The 18837-nt window shown below is 39.1% G+C and overlaps 1 protein-coding gene across 1 annotated transcript in view; it reads left to right on the top strand.

Moving 5' to 3' along the window:
* TMEM161B (transmembrane protein 161B) overlaps window positions 1-18335 on the top strand; it is a 31227-nt gene extending 12892 nt beyond the window's left edge. Inside the window, exons 6-12 of the mRNA XM_082191967.1 lie at window positions 497-648; window positions 1737-1797; window positions 4685-4825; window positions 6547-6660; window positions 8727-8901; window positions 9744-9840; window positions 11352-18335. Of these exons, the coding sequence (XP_082048093.1) occupies window positions 497-648; window positions 1737-1797; window positions 4685-4825; window positions 6547-6660; window positions 8727-8901; window positions 9744-9840; window positions 11352-11629 (1018 nt within the window). The 3' untranslated portion in view covers window positions 11630-18335. The remainder of the gene's footprint in view (window positions 1-496; window positions 649-1736; window positions 1798-4684; window positions 4826-6546; window positions 6661-8726; window positions 8902-9743; window positions 9841-11351) is intronic.
* Window positions 18336-18837: the final 502 nt, after the last annotated feature.

Here is an 18837-nt window from a genome sequence, read left to right as displayed (position 1 = left end):
AGACCCTTAGGAAAACCGGGAGTCATGCAGGGGATGCCCCTCCCCTCACAAACCCTTCCAACAGTGGAAACCTCTGCTGAATTAAGCAGCCTTCCATCAGCAGAGAGAAATATACAATTAGATACAAACCAGGATTTGAGCAGCTAGATGCACTATGTACATGGTAGGATTTTATTTATTTTTACTTTGATCAGCAACCCTCCCCCATTCCATATCATTAACTTCTTTTGGTTGAACTTGTCTCTGTTTGAAGAGGAGGGAACCATGTGGCATATTGGAGCTACGTGCTGATGATGAAACATAAGCCAAATTCCCTTTGGGCATATGGAACTAGTTGTCTGATGTTTTTGTAGTAAGTTTAGTATGTGTTGGCATCACTGTGTTTAAACAAATCCATTCAGCTATGCTTTTTCCATATAATTTTCATCGTAAGCTAATTTTTGGCTAATCTACGGATTGTACAAAACTGTTCTTTTCCTTAACTATTCTTATGTAGCAAAATATTGTTTTCATTAACTGCACACTACTTCAAAGTAGAAGAGGGAGGTGAGCGATCCGTCTGCGTAACCTTTGGCTTCTTTTTCTTTGTCAAAGCCATGACCATTCTAATAGTAACAGAAAATTATCTAGAATTTGGACTCGAATCAGGTAAGACCATAAAACGTTATGTTTGGGCAACATTAATATCATTTAGTTGGATCCAGAGAAATGTTTATACAATATTTATCTATTTCCAAAATTTATAGACTCCTATTCACCACAGGTCACAAAACGATTTACAGAGCAGTCCATAAAACAAATCACTGATCAAATAATTTGGTGTTTAAAACAATAATAAATTATAAAGTGGGCATAATACAACTTCTTTTAAATACATGCTGGAATTGAAAGGTCTTTGTCAAGGAGATCAGTGGAAGGTGACTTTTTCATCTGGCAATCCCCAAGCCCTCCCCCCCCCACCCCCTGGGCCCTGCCCAACAGGGTAGGATGTGGAACAGGAGGAGGGGCGGGGATGATGTAAAATCAGGTGGAAATACTTGTGCTGCTCTGGTTCGCCAGAAGCTGCTTAGTCATGCTGGCCACATGACCCTGAAGCTGTCTGCGGACAAACACCTGCTCCCTCAGCCTATAGAGCAAGATGAGTGCCGCAATCCCAGAGTCATCCACGACTGGACCTTTACCATTACCACTACCTTCTGTGTACAAGATCTCTCATAGAAAGTGGTTCTGCAAAATTTCCAGCACTAACTTTTTTCTGCTCTGCACCGCCACATCACAGCACACCATATGTGTGGAGCCAAAGTTCAGCCCAGTGTGTGTTTTACAAACAGATTCTTTCTCAAAATATTTACTACTCTTTTGCCTACTTCTAACCTTAGCTTGTTTTCATTTCTTCAGCTCTTTCCCCATTACTGCAGTTGCCTGAAGTACCTCTTCTAGAAATTGGTTATGCTCTTAGGTTGTAATTTAGGCCCATTAAGATCAACACTGTTGACTTCAGGTGGATATAGATTGCACTCTTAAAAAGAAGACACAGTCTGTTCACCCTTAAGAGAACATACAAATAGCTGAGAGATATTTTCCAAGGCCTTGCCTTATCATAATTGAATTAGAGCATTCTGACTGGCGAATGCAGAAAAACCTGGCTAACATTTGAAAATTACCTCTAAAATGTTTTGTGTTGCTAGTGTTTTGAGATTCTGCGTTTCACCTTGTGCAAAATTTTCCACATGCAGGCTTCTCAAATTTTTCAGAAAGTGCTGTGCAGTTTTTTGAAAAGCAAGGCTTGGAATCCCAGTAAGTATAACAAACAACTATGTAGAGATGCGTATTGTTACTACTGGGTTCTATTCAACTAACTTTTACTTAGAAAGGACCCCCTGAAATTAATGGCTATGATTAATTTAAGACATTCATTTCAATGGCTCTACTCTGAGTAAAGGCTAATTGAATACAACCCACTGCAATGTTATCCATGCTCTCATTTTAGTTGAATTTTGTTTGTATTAAGGTTCTTTAATTCACAGGAGCACACGGGACAAGGGTTTCAAACCCAGCAAAGCCTTTCACATTCTGTTCATGACAGTAATTCTTTGTATACCTCAAACTGCTTCTGAAACTGTTGGGTACAGCTTCTGATGTGGCACATGAGAGCTGCTCTTGAAAATAAAGGTTCCAGTCGACTTTCATGATACAGGTCCTGTTGCAGTAAATAATAATAATATAATAATAATTTTTTATTTATACCCCGCCCTCCCCAGCCAAGGCCGGGCTCAGAGCGGCTTACAAGCAATAATAAAAACAAGATGAATGATTACAACTTAAAAACAAAAATAAAATACAACATTAAAATAATGGAACATTAAAATATTAAAATGCAGCCTCATTGTAGGAGAAGGAAAAGAAAAGTAGGACCTCATATTCCTGAATACCACATTCCTGATGTACCAGACCACGCTTTCTATTTTTCAGTTACTCCTTTTGAATTTGTAGAAACTGCAAAAGCCTATGAATCAAATGTTTTCGAAATGGGAGTTCATAATTTGCAACTCCACACTTTTAGAGGAATGGTGATGAAATGCAAGTGAGAACAGGGCTCCTGTCCTTTTTTAATTATTAAGTTTAGTTGCATAACTAGCTGCAATTTCTTATTGTATTGGAACTCTGTCTTTTTCTTGAGTCTTGGTGGCCTGGCTTCAGGATGCGAACAGGGCTCCGGAACAAATCCCGTTCGCATCCAGAGGTACCACTGTATTTTGTTGGAAGCCGCCCAGAGTGGCTGGGGAAACCCAGCCAGATGGGCAGGGTATAAATAATAAATTATTATTATTATTATTATTATTATTATTATTATTATTATTATTATTATTATTCGCTCAATGGTGAGGCCAACAAGACTCAAGAAAAAGACCGAGAGTCCTGTTCTCACGCGTGTGACGTTATTTCGAGCGTCTGCGCATGCACGAGTGGCAAAACCTGGAAGTAACGCGTTCCATTACTTCCGGGTAGCCGCGGAGCGCAACCCGAAAACCCTCAACCCGAAGCTACTTCAACCCGAGGTATGAGTGTACTAAAATACAATAGTCTGTCAAACATTAAAAGCATCCCTAAACAAAGCAGTATCTAACTAATTCTGACCACTGTCGTGGTCAGAAATTCAATTCTGATAATCAGGTGAAATCTCCAATTTGTTCATCCACAGATGTAACAGATTCTTTAAAAGTTGCTAGCAGTAAAGGGTGACAGTGGGCAAAACGGTATTGTTCTCCATCTTGTGGTACGCTATAGCATCAGTGTCATGATTTGAAGGGTGTGTGAGATTATACACTTAAAATAACCTTAGAAATGATGAGTTGGAAGGGACCACAATTCCAATTAGTCCAACCCCCTGCTATGCAGGGAACTTTTGCTCATGACCCTGAGATTAAGAGTCTCATGCTCTACCAACTGAGCTCTCTCTTATGTATGAAACACACAAGCGGAACCTTCAACAAAAATATTGCATTGTGGAGCGTTCCTATTCGGAATGCAAGCCTTGCCCTCTTATAGGATATTCCGTTCCACTCCCTCTTCCATTCCACTCTGTTCCCACTGACCATGCTAAGCCCTTACCTATCATGTTTTTGGTGTTCTTCTCCTGCCCAAGTGCACACAGATTTTTTGGGTACTTTTGTAAACCTGGGGTTTTCCCCAAACGTGTTCCTGTTACCTCTCTCTTCTAGGTGTGATTCATCATGTTGCCTATATAAGTATCCGCAAATGGAGAAAAAATTTTCAATTAGTATATAGCAAGAGTGGGCAACAGGATCTGGTGGACAGGCTAGTGCCACCCCACCCCAAACACCCATCAATCATCGAATGTCAGGTGACCTATTTTAACTACAGTGGGGCTTGCAAAACACTCTGCACGCCCTTACAACTGGTTGATTGTTGAGGCTTGCAAAACATAATGCAAATCTACTTTTAGCCCAGTTGCATCTTTCCCTGTATCTCATATGAGGTTATGTGTAGGTATGGTTTGGTCAAAATGGCCTGGCAGGACAAATTGGAATATCTGGCAGACCTAATATGACCCATGGGCTAGAGGTTCCTTACTACTGATACATTGATGTTGACACACAGAGATGCACACATGCACCTGCTATTCCTCTCCTGTAAAAAACAATGAACAACCCATTATTGGACAGCAAGTACCAAAGCAGCTTTTGCATAAATGACTTGATATCTCAGAATACACTTTTTTACTATTACAGTCATACCTCTTGTTATGTTTGCTTCAGGTTGAGTGTTTTCAGGTTGCGTCCTGTGGCGACCCGGAAGTACCGGAAAGGGTTACTTCCAGGTTCTGCTGCTCACGCATGTGCAGAAGCGGTGAATCGTGGGACGCACAGACGTCGGTTGCGTTCTGCTAATGTTGTGAACGGGCCTCTGGAACGGATCCCATTCGCAACCAGAGGCATCACTGTATGCATTCTGCAAGAGTAGATTGGTTTAATATTTCTGATTTTCAGTAATAAGTTTATTTCTTAACTTATTTCTTAATAAGTTTATTTCTTATTTCTTAATGGCTTTTGTTTGCTTTTTTGTTTTCCTTTGTCATGTTATGTAAGAGCAAAATATATACCATGTCCTTAAAATGTTGGAAAAGTTGACCATTGTTTCCCCTTTTCCCTTTTTTTCTTAGGGGTCCTGTTTCTAAACTAACCTTCAAATTCTTCTTGGCTATCCTTTGTTCGTTTATTGGTGCTTTTTTGACATTCCCTGGATTGAGATTGGCTCAGATGCATCTGGATGCTTTGAGTTTATCAACTGAAAAAATCACCCAGTAAGCCACGTCATGTATTACTTTGCTTAAATAGTAATATTTGGGCAGCACTTTTTCTTTTTCCTCAGCTAAAATATCAATTCATAACCAGTTTTCAGTGTACAATAAAAGCCAAGGAAAGGCTGGAAAAGTCAAGGAAAGTTGTAGCAATTGTTCTGCATGCAGAAGGTTTCAGATTCAGTCCCATGCATCTCCATGCAGAGCTTGAAAAGATTCCTTTTTGCAACTCTGAAGAGCTGCTTTTGATTGGTGTAGAAAGTACGGATCTAATGGACCAATAATCTGACTCTGTATAAGGCAACTTCCTATTTTCCTAATGAGAATATGGCTAAACCATCTATTAAACATTTTAAAAGAAGAAAAGGCAGGGGTGAGGAGAGGAAGAAAACGAGACTTGTGTTCAGAAGTCTTAAAGGTGAATACCCGGAACAGTTGAATATCTGAACAGAGCACATTTATTCAGTGAGGAACCTGGCATAGTGCAGGTGAAGTGGCCCGTGCTGTCTTAAGGCACAGCGGTGGCAGCTCCGAATTGTGTGTGATATCTGAGACCCCAGGAATGTTCAAGAATGCTGGACAGGAATAATAAGATCATGGTTGCCTGTGCCTGTAAGCAACCTTGCTGCTGCATTCTGAACAAGCTGCGAATGATGGAGAAGCACTGTTGGAAACCCCTATAAGAGGATTAACAGGCATTTAGTCCTGTGGCTAACCCAGAGATAGGTTGCAGTGGCGGGTCAGCCTGGGAAGAAGTAGTTTAGGGACATTATGCCACTGTGAAGAATCCTCAGACGACTTGATCATTGGATATGCTCATAGAAAAGTCACAGAAAAAGATGATTCCCATAAATTATACTTGATCTGCTGCCTTCTGTTGGGCCCCATTCACAAGCAGAAAAACCCAAGGGAAAACATTAGTTTCATACCAGCTACCTCTTTCTACCTGCATTGCCTTAGTGCTTTCAAATTGCAGAGATGCTGTTTGCTAATTAAACTGTTTATCTGTTTCAAAGTTTCCTTCTCTACTGTCTAATCAACAAATGTGCTACTTTAGAATAACAGTAACTGTATTATATTTTGGTTCATTAATAAATTTGGGAATCAGGTTTGGTGTGTGGATTAGGGGTGAAGCTGTGCATTCATTGGAATTCCCTACACTTTGCTTGACTGTCAATGTAATAGACTGAAATATCTGTTCGGGAACCCCAATGAGCCTGCCAGAGAGTGTGAGGCATTCCTGGGCACATAGCTAACTCATATTCAGTGCTATTGAGACTTTCTGAGCTTCACTGATGCACTGTGCAACTGGATAGTGAATCTTACAATATAATCTAAATTGAAAATTTGGTAGTGGCAAGCAAGCTAGAGCCATTATGGGTCTTCTTCCTGAAGAAATGATGATGATTTATTAAATTTATATACTGCCCTCCATCTATAGATCTCAGGGTGGTTCACAACATAAAAACACAAGATTACCCCCCATATACAAAATACATATTAAATACAAGAACAAAAACAAACCAGCAACCTCGCCCAGGATTAAATACAGGAGCTCCAGCATTTTCAGTGACATTTTGAAAACCACCATCCTAGCAGATAAAACAAATGTATCGGAAGGGTTATGAGCTAGTTTGTATGTATTTTACTTTACTTTTCAACACAGCAGTTTGAAAATGCAGTTATTATGGTGCATTAATTTTGTTTCTCTATTTAACTTTCAGAACTCTGCTGCATATAAACTTCCTGGCACCCCTCCTGATGGTCTTATTGTGGGTAAAACCCATTACTAAGGACTATATAATGAATCCCCCATTGGGAAAAGAGAATGTGCCTTTGTAAGTTGCTCTTGAAAACCTACCTTGTAAAATCTTACCGTACATGTACCACTTTGTAAAGGGACATGGGTGATGCTGTGGTCTAAATCACTGAGCCTCTTGGGCTTGCTGATCGTAAGGTTGGCAGTTCAAATCTCTGTGACGAGGTGAGCTCCCATTGCTTTGTTACAGCTCCTGTCAACCTAGCAGTTCAAAAGCCTACTAGCACAAGTAGGTAAATAGGTGCCACTGCAGCATGAAGGTAAACAGCATTTCCATGCGCTCTGGCACTTGTCACGGTGTCCAGAAGCCATTTAGTAATGCTGGGCACATGATCTGGAAAAGCTGTCTGCAGACAAATTCCATCTGTCTCGGCCTGAAAGCAGAGATAAGTGCTGCATTCCATAGTCAAATTCGACTGGACTTAACCGTCCAGGGCTCCTTTACTTTTATCTTTTTTTTACTTTCTAAACCATAATAGTTCTATTGAGTGGAAAGAGGACAAGCTTTAATTAAAGCCCCAGCTTTAATACTTGGAATTTTGTTATTTTTTAGTACCAAGGAATATAACATATATTATGGTAGCTTGTTATTCATTCTCTTCTAATGGTTTAACTTTGATGGTAGTAACATAGAGAAAGGTGGCCACTGGAATCAAGAAAAGGCACTGGTTAATGTTATCAACGTAGGGGATGTGGGTGGCACTGTGGGTAAAAGCCTCAGCGCCTAGGGCTTGCCGATTGAAAGGTTGGCGGTTCGAATCCCCGCGGCGGGGTGCGCTCCCGTTGCTCGGTCCCTAGCAGTTTGAAAGCACCCCTGGGTGCAAGTAGATAAATAGGGACCACTTACTGGCGGGAAGGTAAGTGGTCCCTTACCGTGTGCTGCGCTGGCTCGCCAGATGCAGCTTTGTCATGCTGGCCACGTGACCCGGAAGTGTCTCCGGACAGCGCTGGCCCCCGGCCTCTTAAGTGAGCTGGGTGCACAACCCCAGAGTCGGACACGACTGGCCCGTACGGGCAGGGGTACCTTTACCTTTTTTAATGTTATCAACAGAACCTACTCCTTGGTCTACACAGATCTCAACTATTAATACCACTATATTCCCTATTTGGCTATAACTGCAAAGGAGGCAGCTGGTTATGTAAATCACTGAGAAACTGTAATGCAAAGGATCTGTTGATCTTTAGGCATTGGGGAGAAGCTTCTGAAAGATAGCTATAACCACTGCGTGCACAAAAATTGTTATATTTTAATATGCAATGTTCTTACGCATCTGCTATGAATTCTTTTGTAAATACAGATGGCAAGGGTCTATATTTGGTGCCTGTCCTCCTGGCTCCTTCAAGCAAATCTTGCTTTGCCACTTCATAAAAATGTTTATATTTAATTTCATAACTGTCACTGGGAGGTGGGGAGGAAGTGTTTAATAATAACTTAAGAACTTGCTTGTGAGCATAAATGGCACAATCTTATAGCTTGTCTAGCTCTCTGTAACAATGAAATGAGTTTTGGGCTTGGATAGGATATTTTTTAGCATGAACAGCATACAGAACAATTTGGAAGATTTCTTGTAATTGCTTGACATTTAATAGAACTGTGGCATGAGATAGAATGAGAATAAGACTGCAATACAAAGCCCAAAGCAGTAAAAAGACCAAATATCCTGTCCAGTAAACTGCATAAATTAAAAAAAGTCAGTATTAATTATCTTCTGTTGCATCCCATTGCCTGTAAAAATACACTGAACATATTTTTGTCCTTCTCTTTGACAAGGGAAAAGAAAGACAAATGGGTCAAGACTCATTTATTTACTTGAGTACATATTGCACCCAGTATCTAAAAATCTCTGAGATAGGAGTGCTAACGATAAAGTAGTAGTAATAAGAGATTTTCTACACTCCCTCTCCTAAAGGCTTGTGACCATCAACATCTCTGTATATTCCATTGATATTTGAATGTTTTCACTCTGTAGTGGAATTGTTTCTTTCAGCACTCTAGCAATCTTGTACAAAATGGAAAATATGTGCTTAGTACAGTGTAGGATGTCCTTTGGAAAATCACTGCATTCCTTTTTCTCTAATCTACAGAATGTCAGAAGCAACATTTGATACTCTCAGGTTGTGGATTATAATTCTCCTGTGTGCTTTGAGGTTAGCCATGATGCGTAGTCATCTCCAAGCCTATCTTAATTTAGCACAGAAATGTGTGGATCAAATGAAAAAGGAAGTTGGCAGAATAAGTACAGTTGAACTACAGAAAATGGTAAGCCTGCCTAAAAGAATAATAGTGTGTATAAAACAAATGAAGTAACTAATGATATATTTAAACTCATGATATATTTTATATATATATTTAAATTCATGAGTACAGTACTCTCCCATCTTGTATTTATAGTCAACCTGAAATGTTATCTGGAATCATGGTACTGTGACTTTAGGGACATTTAAATCTAATATTTTCTGGCAATAATCACTTCTTTCTTTTCATTAGTTCTAAAGGATATTACTGCAATTCTAATGGTTAGTTGATAGAGCAATTAATGACGTTGTAGGAGGGAAACAGTAGTTATCAATGAAAACGGCTGTTTTGATTGAAGGCTAAAATACAATGAAAGTTGCAATCAGCATATCTATGTTTTTTTGCCTTGGAGAAATAGTTTAGTGTTATGGTAGTGGGAGTCCCTTTGATTTTCAAGGTGTAATACTACTTTAACCAGACGAGTACATGAATGGTAAATCTATTCCTAATGTAAACTATATACTTGCTTTTAGGGAGTGTTTAGGACAGAAATAGCAAACAGATTTCAAAGGGATCACTATTAAAATTGCATGGGTTTTCAGATTGTTCTGTTCAGTGTTGTGATTTAGTCTTTTACTCTATTCTGATACTATGTATGCTTTAGATTTCAGCTTGTGATTTAGTTACTGCATTCTTTCTTGTAAACTTTTCAGAAGGTTTTTCTGTTAAGTGAAAGATAAATTATACAAAATAAACTGCTTCTAAACTATTTGATAATACCAACAACTGTGCTTAATTGCTTGCTATGTGATAGTCAGACTGCATTGGCTTGTGCACTGAGTTACTCGATATTTTTGTTAACTTAGGTGGCCAGAGTGTTTTATTACCTTTGTATAATTGCACTTCAGTATGTGGCGCCTCTGGTTATGCTGCTTCACATGACGCTGCTGCTGAAAACTTTAGGTAAGATGTATCCAATAAAGAAAAGAATCTGCTAAGTAATGCTGTTGTCTAAAACGGTATTATTTTGTTAAGTATTCTGGGAAGAAATGGCAAGCCAAGATGTTGAGGCACAACTGCTTGACAAGCATTCCTGCATGCTTCTGTGTACGTAGCTCTTATCTCTGTTGCAAATCCAGGAATAACTGGCAGGATGTTCATATATAAGACAGCTTGCAATTAGGGCAGTTCTTGCTCAACAACAGCTGAAGAACTGAATGTATCAGTGGTTTTGCATAAAACTGTAGAATAGTTATATTTTTGTGAAGGGCACACATGTATTTGTGCTTTCTGTCCATGAGATTCAAAATACGCTTGTTGGGCATAACATATTACACTCCCACTGCCTCCCACAATAAGTGCTGTTCTTGTTAGAATGTATAAATCAGTTCTTAGAGACACAAAGTTTGTCAATACAAAATAATTTTCATTGGGAACTCGAGTTGGGAATAAGGTGAGCAGATGTTTTGGTCATTACTTGTAAAACTGTAGGACAGAGAAGCAGTATTTCTTTATCAGTCTTCTCTCTGTTATTTATAAAAAAATACTTTTACGTCACTATTCATAAAAAATACCAGAGTGGTTTATAATAATAGTATATAAAACCATACAGTAAAAACTGCACTAAAAAGTTAAAAACAGAACTGAGTTAACTATTATGGAATTCTTAATTTCCTGAATAGAAAGGTTTTCAGCAGGCATTTAAAAGTTGAAAAAGAAGGCGCCTCTATTGGTAGAGTGTTGCACAATAATGAGTTGATGACACTAAAGGCTTGGTTTCTTGTTCTTGTCAAATGAGCCTTTCCAGCTCAAGGAACAGCCAACAACATTCCTGTAGACGATGGCAGTGCTTGAGCTGGGATATAGGGGTTTAGGCAGTTCTCTTGAGGTACCTTGGACCAAAGTTGTTCAGGGTTTTATAAATTAATACAGTGGTGCCCCGCAAGATGAATGCCTCGCAAGACGGAAAACTCGCTAGACGAAGAGAATCACAGAACGGATTCTTTTCGTCTTGCGAGGCACCACTGTACAAGGACCTTGAACGTGGCTTCATATTAGATGGGTAGCTGGTGCAGAAGTTTTCCCTTTCCCAAGTCATGTATTCTTAATTTCTGAATCGGTGCATGCTGTCCTAAACTTAATTTTATATCTCCAAGCTCAGGCTTTGCACACTAAAAACAAGAAGCAAGTATAACTTGTGATTTTGGAACTTGCACATTTGACTTCAGGGGAGATGTGCAAATTCCTGTTTCATCTGTTGCTGAGAGCATGAAAAAAGGAAATTAAGTTTGTATTGAGCAAAACTGCTTTGTGCATCTTGGGATTCAGGTGGCTTCCATTTTATTACCTTCTAGAAACTGGTTCAGCTCTTTACACCTTGAGCACTAGTCATATCCTTGCTTATGGACATATAATTTAAAATGATCAGAGAGACTATAACCCTTAACATCTGTCGTCTTACTTTCCTCCTGTAGGTAACTATTCCTGGGGCATTTATCCAGAAGCTACTTCAGATTTACCAGTGGAGAGCAGTCCACTGAGCAATTCAGTAAACTCTGAATCTTCATCTGATGATGGAAAGGTGAAGGTAACTGTAATACAGCTAACAATGGCACTGGCTAGCCTGAAGAACATTTTCACTCCACTCTTATTCAGAGGACTTCTGTCCTTCCTCACTTGGTGGATTGCTGCTTGTCTCTTTTCCACAAGCCTTTTTGGGCTGTTCTATCATCAATACCTAACAGTGGCATGACCTAACAAGTTCAAAGCTAGGAAGCCCATGTGCCCAAAGGAGACTGAAGAAAAAATGGAAGAAATAACACGACAAAGTCTTTTTCATAAATGCTTTCTCCATGTTCTGGGCAATTGTTGGGTAATGTTGGAAATCGCAAACGAGTTTGTAACTTTGTTACCTAAAGTTGTAGGTAACTGCTGAATTGTTTTTGGACTGCTTTGAAATATGTCGGAAGTACCTTCTGTTTTGGTGAACTTCGTGCTGCCCTGAAAACACTGTGTTATTCAGTCATTGATTGGCTGATCTTAGTGGTGTTAAGGTACTAGGGTTAATAGTCACTGCATAGAAAATGGAACGTTCAACTGAGCCATATAAGGGGGTTGGAGAAGTTATCCTGTTGGCAAAAACATGGGTGACTTTTCTACTGAAGAGCAAAGTCATCCAACAGGACAAAGAAATACTGTATATTACAGTAAAGGAAGCTGTTTCAAAAGAGTTTATTGTAAATAAAATGCATGGACTCAGCAAGCATTTGTGCTAAAGGACTTGTTTACATATTACAGTAAGGGTATTGTATTGCAATATTGTGTCACTTGGTTACTTAATGTATGAATGTTCAGGAGTGTGCAGTTGTCAGACGTTAAAAGCATTTCACTCTTTGAGCACTCACATACTTGAAACGCATCTTTTAGTGGTTATAATGGAAGAGCAGTAAGTCATAAGACTGCGAGACTACGTGTACCTCACTCCTGCACATTCATGTATTAGAACTATGCAAAGTGGTATAATATGCTGAGGCTTCCACAGCATATGTGAGGCACTGTATCCTATAATGTAATGTGTCAGGAAGTCCTAAAGAATTTTCATATTGTAAAAGTAAATATATTGTTTCAGTCTTAATAGTCTTTTAAAAAATAATAAATGGCCATATGACTCCTTGGACGTATTGGTGCTAATATTTATCCACTTAGATCCAGTTGGGTTTTACTGTTCTGAAATTAAGACAGATTTCATTGGATTCACAAGAAAGGTTGACACTAATCAAAGTCTCCTAAACTTATTTTACTATGTGTGTATAGTTAGTTAATAGATCAAAAAAGGTGAAAATATTGAAATTTCCCTATGAATGTGTACTGCAGGACAGACAAGCTTGGGAGAATTAATAAGGGTTATGCTGTGAAAAGATTTGTCAATGCCTTTAATTATAAGTAATCAAAGCTGCAATGTCAATGAAAGCACTGTAGTCCAGCAGTAGCCAGTGAGATGCTCTCCAGATAATATTAGACTCCATCTCCCGTCAGCCCTGGCAGCATGGCCAGTGATCAGGGACTATGGGAGTTAGGAGTCCAACAACATATTGAGGATACCGAGTTGGTTACCCTCTGCTCTAGAATTGTAGCAGATTTTGTAATTTTCAGTGAGCCACCTGCCCTGCCTGTTACAATCTTGTTATAATGGATACAGATTCTAGATGGTGTCAACGTACATTGCTCTGTTGTGGCCACCTTTTTGCTATGGCACATACAATACTGTATAGCAGTAGCTGCTGTCACCAGACTGTTACCACCCTAGAATATGGTACAAGTGCAATATGCAGAGTTAGCTCATGACAGCACCATGGATCACTGTATCACGCTCGTGCAGTAATTGCTATGCCCCGTCCTAAGTGTTCAGCTGTCACAGTAGCTGTTGGGACTATGTTAAGAAACTTTGCTAACCCAGGTGAAGAAACTCCAGCTAAAGCTTTTCATTTACTTGTCTGTATGTTCTATGTCGGTTGACAATGTTCAATTGGAAAGATAGAAGCAGCAGTTGGTCGTAAAACTGACTTTTCTAGCATTTTGCTTGTTTTTGTTTCAGGAACTAAACTGGGCATTCATATAGATAAGGTGGAAGGATTTCTTACTGTAGCATGAGAAACAGCAATTCACAATAATCTTAACAGTTCCCTCTAGTAGTGTAAACTTGAAAACGGGAACTTCTAGACAATTTGCCTTAGATACTTCTGCCTAACCAAAAAGGCAGTATTCCCCAAATGCCAGGCTCACCTTCTAAACTGACTGTCTCTTCATTGTACTGCCTTTGTTGGGCCTTAAACTTAATTCATTATACTAGCCTTGGTTCTCTCTGTGTGTGTGCACATAGACACAGCACATAGAAACCTGAGAATTGCCTTGTGGCGTCAAACTTGTCACCCACATACCCCCAAGAGGTTCACAATTAAGGCATGATGGAGACACCTGTCCCTTTTTGGTTGATCACATAATATGGAGGTTTCATTTCTCTGCCATAGCTTCTACACACTTTTGTTTTTCTACTTCAGCTCTAGCCTGTTGTAACTTGGCCTGGAATGTCAGGGACTTGTAACATTACACCATTTGAGAAGAGTACTTAGTTAAGGCCTAAAATGGTACATTGTCACCTTCACTGCTGGCGTTTATGCACTTTATTCAGACAGAGAATGCTGTTAGGATTATAAATACTGTATCTCAAAGGTGATTATACTGGTGTAGAGTAGTTAAAAGAATGAGTCCAACTGGTGGCTTATTGACCATAACAGAGTCACACACTGACCTAAAGGGAGCCATACCAGTAGTGTCATCACTTGTACTTAAAAGAGAGAGAGAGAAGAGAAAGATGAATGTCTACCATCAAAAATTGGAATTCATTCCCATTAGCAGGGTGCATTTAAAGGACTGCAGGTCTGAAAACACCAAAGCTTAAGATTAAGAACCACAGAAAGAACTGTACAGAACAACGGTGAATGGTAGTAAAACTGATTTAAACATCTCTTGTACATCTCATTCTGCTAGTAATTATAAACCTGACCAGCTTTTTATAGATAGGCAAGGTATTTGTGTAAGGTACTCACGTGTTTCATTCATAGACCTGGCTTGCAGGTAATGCTTTGACAAACAATGACTTAGTGGAAATGTGCGGGTTCCTGGAGACAAGATTCTGACTGCTTTTCTCCTCCAGTCCTGGTGCTTCCATTTTCCTGTGAACTAAAACATAGTTTGGCTTAGTGTCACCTCCAAATCCAGGCTTGTGGTTTAACACAAGATGTAGCCGAGGTTAATTCTGTGGCATACCATTAATGATTTGTCTGGAGGAGATAAACCACTAGCCCAGGTTCATATGTAATGGTAAACCCTAACTATGGCTTAGCTCACAGCCGCAGGACTGGAAGAGGAGCAAAATGGGTGCATCCTTCTCTCCAGGATCCCACACATTTGCTTGTTCTCACTAAGACTTGAAACCTTTTTATGAAGTGCCCTGGCAGGCTAACACTTTGTCAGTGATTCTGTGTAGACTCTGTGTTACTAGAATACCGTGTTACTAGAATACTTTGACTCTTTTTATGAAAAGTGCATGTGTACTTAAGCTGTTTGTCAGCTTTGCACAACTCACATCTGAACATTGCAAAGGCTGGTGATGTACAGACGGCATTCATTTGTTTAAGGAGAAGGAAAAAAATCTGAATCCAAACAGTTGTTCTGTTCTGAAGTGTGGTATCCAGCCTGAGGACTTAAAACCAAAAAAATGATGCAGTTTATTTAGTTTAAATGGTAGTAGGGCTTTATAGAATTATGAAGGAAGCATTTTTTAAAAAATAATGGCTTGGATCCTAACACAAGCAAGTGGAAATCTACAATCACACAATGGAGCTTTCTTATCTCTCACCTCCACTGCAACCACTTGTTCCTGAAAAGCCACTTTTGAGGCATAAGATCCTCAGATATCATGGTACAGGAGTCTGCAGTAATAGAAATGGGGGGGGGGGTATCCCTTTGGCTTGCACAGCTGCACTTTTGGATCCAAATCATTATATCAAACTTGGCCTGAAAAATATTGGTGTCCTGTGATGGCTTCTACAGCATTGACCATCCTTCTGAAAAACAGCCATGACTAAATAAATAAAATATCTAGGTTACAGTGGTGCTGATATGGTTTCACCCAGGGAATGTTGTTTTTCTGCACATAAATGTTCTCATCAAGTGATTTCACCATGCAACTTGCCTGCATATCAGAGCTTTCGCACTCAAGTTTCATAGAGAGGGGGTAGCTCTGTGTATGTGAAGGAATGTGCACCAGTGCCTCGATCAAAGTGAATGGGACAGCTTGCTTGCATAGGATTTCCACATGCTGACTGGAGCATACTGAGCGATCTCATGCCCGTTTGTGCTATTGCACTTCCGATATGTATATGTGAGCTGGAGAACATGAAACATGGAAAAAAGATTGCGAAGGAAGGAAACAGTATGGAGAAAAGCATTGTAATAATTGGGGTTATCAACAGTGGCTGAAACCCAGGTCCGTCTTGATAAAAATACATAAAAATTGGATTATTATTTTTTTAAAAATGCAAGTTCAAAAATAATATATGTTTAAAGGTATAGATCTTGCATTTGCTTGAATCTCTGATGTGACACACTATATAAATAACCCTTTCCATGCAGTTGATGCCTTTAGGTTGTCTTTAAATGCTTGTTAAGCTATGATACAACAATTTCAAGTAGAATTAGAACTGGCAACTTTTCTGGCTTTTAACAGGTGCATCTATTTCTTCATCACTGCACCACCATTTTTGCAGAAACTTTACCAGCCGAATTTCTCCTTGTCATATAATTGGTTTAAACATAAGAACTTGCTGGGGGAGAGGTGGATGTTGGCAACAGTGAAATACAGAATTAATCTTTCATTGCTTCATGATACTACTATACTTTTGCCTGTGACTAAGCTTGCAAGGCAGATTAACTTCATTTTCTAAAAATGTTGGGGGTAGCATAAAATTATACACCTGAGATCATTAGAAATCAGTATCTTTTTTAAAAAACTTACTTTTTTGTAAAATGCAGAACCTATAGAAAATATGCTTTAAATTTTTCAGTACCATAGAGCAAGAACTATCTAGTCCTTACAAGAAACCCATTACTTAAGCATCCCTGACCATCCAGCTTGTTTAAAATGCTCTAAGGAAGAAGAATCTATTGCCTTATGAGGCAATGTGTTCTGCTTTTGAACACTGTTAAGTTTATCGTAGTGTTTCACCTAAACCGTTTTTCTTGCAACTTGAACCCATTGGTTTGAGTTCTACCCTCTCGACCGCTAGAAAACAGATTTGATCCATCTGTGTGTCAGATAATGTCATCTTTGACATCCTTGCTGTGTGATCTCTTTAGAAGTGGGTGGTAAATTGGAACATTGTAGCAATGATAAGATAGACATTTAAGGCAGGAGTCACCTAACTTTGTCAGTGGAAGCCCTGAACATGGACTTCTGTTTGCAGAATGGAGTTTTCCCCCTCCTTCCTCACACCCCCAGAAGAGTGGACAAGGAGAAGAGAAGGATGATCCTTTCATTTGGCAAGCTGCAATGCTTGTGCAGATGAAACATTCATCATAGTGTGATATCAACTTAATATTGTATGGTTTCCACTTAATCTTGATCCAATGCAAACAAATCTGAATGGCAGAAAACTTTCTTAGAAGCCTTTCTGGGCTGTTGTGTGATAAAACCAAAAAGTACTATGAGAATTAACTTTTTGTTCACAGGTAAGAGAATACAAATTACACATATAAACCAATAGACTGGATAATCACTAATTTTAAGTGCAGCTTTAAGTCCTAAATACAGTAACTGGAAGAAAGTCTCTCAGTGTTACTTGAAAGTAGTCATATTTAAGTCTTCAGCTTCTTATAACCAACAGACATCTCTATCTTCTTGGCTAACTGTTATTTTCTCAAAACCCACACACAGCTGGAGAATTCAGATGAGAAATGAGCTTCCCTATTTATTTATTCATTCATTTATATAAAAAACCTTTGTAGTGGATCAGTCTACAAATCAAAGTGCAGTGTTTGTAACTGGAACTCCATAAAATTAAGATTGTACTGAAGGAAGGCCCCCCCCCCATTCAAGGGGAAAAAAGTCTCTTCTATACTTTGTCCATCTCTCGGTTCATTGCCCAATGCAGTTTGTGTAATATTCCAGTGCCCATAGGGTAGGCTATACTTCAAAACCAGCAGCAAGTAAGAAGGTATATGCAAAAGGTGGGGGCCAGGAGACCTCTTCTATAACCTACAAATTTTTACACCATGTGTAAAGAAATCGTATTGCTTATTGCTATATTTTATGCCTGCAAATAAAAGCAATATATTAATCTGCTTTATATTTTTGCATGTCAGGCAGCACTTTACTAATAATGGTGGGAAAGGATAAGAGGTAGTTGTAATAAGGCTTGTAAACTGCTCTGTGCTCTGCAAGTGCTATAGAAATTATATCCCATTCAGCGTGTGTTGATACCAATGTAGTAAACACTGTGACTCAAGATTTGCTTTTTGTATAATTCGTCAAAATATTCTAGGAGGAGCCGGATTCTACAGTCTTCTCTGAAATGGGTTGCTGGCTAAGCACCAGCCATACTGGATTTATATGAATGTTAATGCCTACTGTGGATAGCAGTAATTGCATCAGTAAGTTTGCCTCTGCAAACTATCACTTCAGCTGGTGGGAAGCAATATCAATTACGCTGAATTTACTAGGCAATAGAATGTTCTTAGTACTGTAATGTTAATGTTCACTGTAACTTGACCATTTAACCTGTTCGTTTGTTCATACCATACACGTGAACTGTTACTGTATCTGTTCTTTTTGAATTGCTCAGATCAGAAAAGGGCAATTTATTCAAACCAAAGATCAATAAATATGTTGTGGTGTTGAATTCTTTTGTACATGTAGAATGGATACACCTGCTTGGTCTCTAAGATAGTACCACTATTTGATTTGTCCTGTTTCAAAGCCATTCTAAATATATTTTATGCACAGTGAATATTTACGGACCAAATCCTTAACTAAAGGCATTGCTGTTTCACAGAAGTTTTCTCAACATAATCATGTGCTTGGAACCCTGAGATCAATTGTTGTTGTGGTGGTTTTTATTTCTTTGGAGACTAGCAAAATAATGCTTAAAGGGGGAGTTGGGAACTTAGGAAAAGGACCCAAAAGTGCAACTGGAGTCCACAGAGGAGGTATACGAAACCTTGTTGGGAGTTGTGTGCTATCAATATGTTCCCATGCTTTCCCTACTTCCTTATTTTTCCAACTTCATGGTACTACACTTTGTGGAATTTGAAAGGAACCATATTCCTTTGAGGGTCGTGGGGTGTGTGAGTGTTGGTAAAGTAGTCTGCCTATACCTTTGAGATATTCAGTTGTGGTTTTTT

Source organism: Podarcis vaucheri (genome assembly GCF_965113315.1).
Source record: "Podarcis vaucheri genome assembly, chromosome: 11".
NCBI lineage: Eukaryota > Metazoa > Chordata > Lepidosauria > Squamata > Lacertidae > Podarcis > Podarcis vaucheri.
The sequence above is the reverse complement of the archived record's forward strand: the minus strand, read 5'-3'. Positions and strand labels throughout refer to the sequence as shown.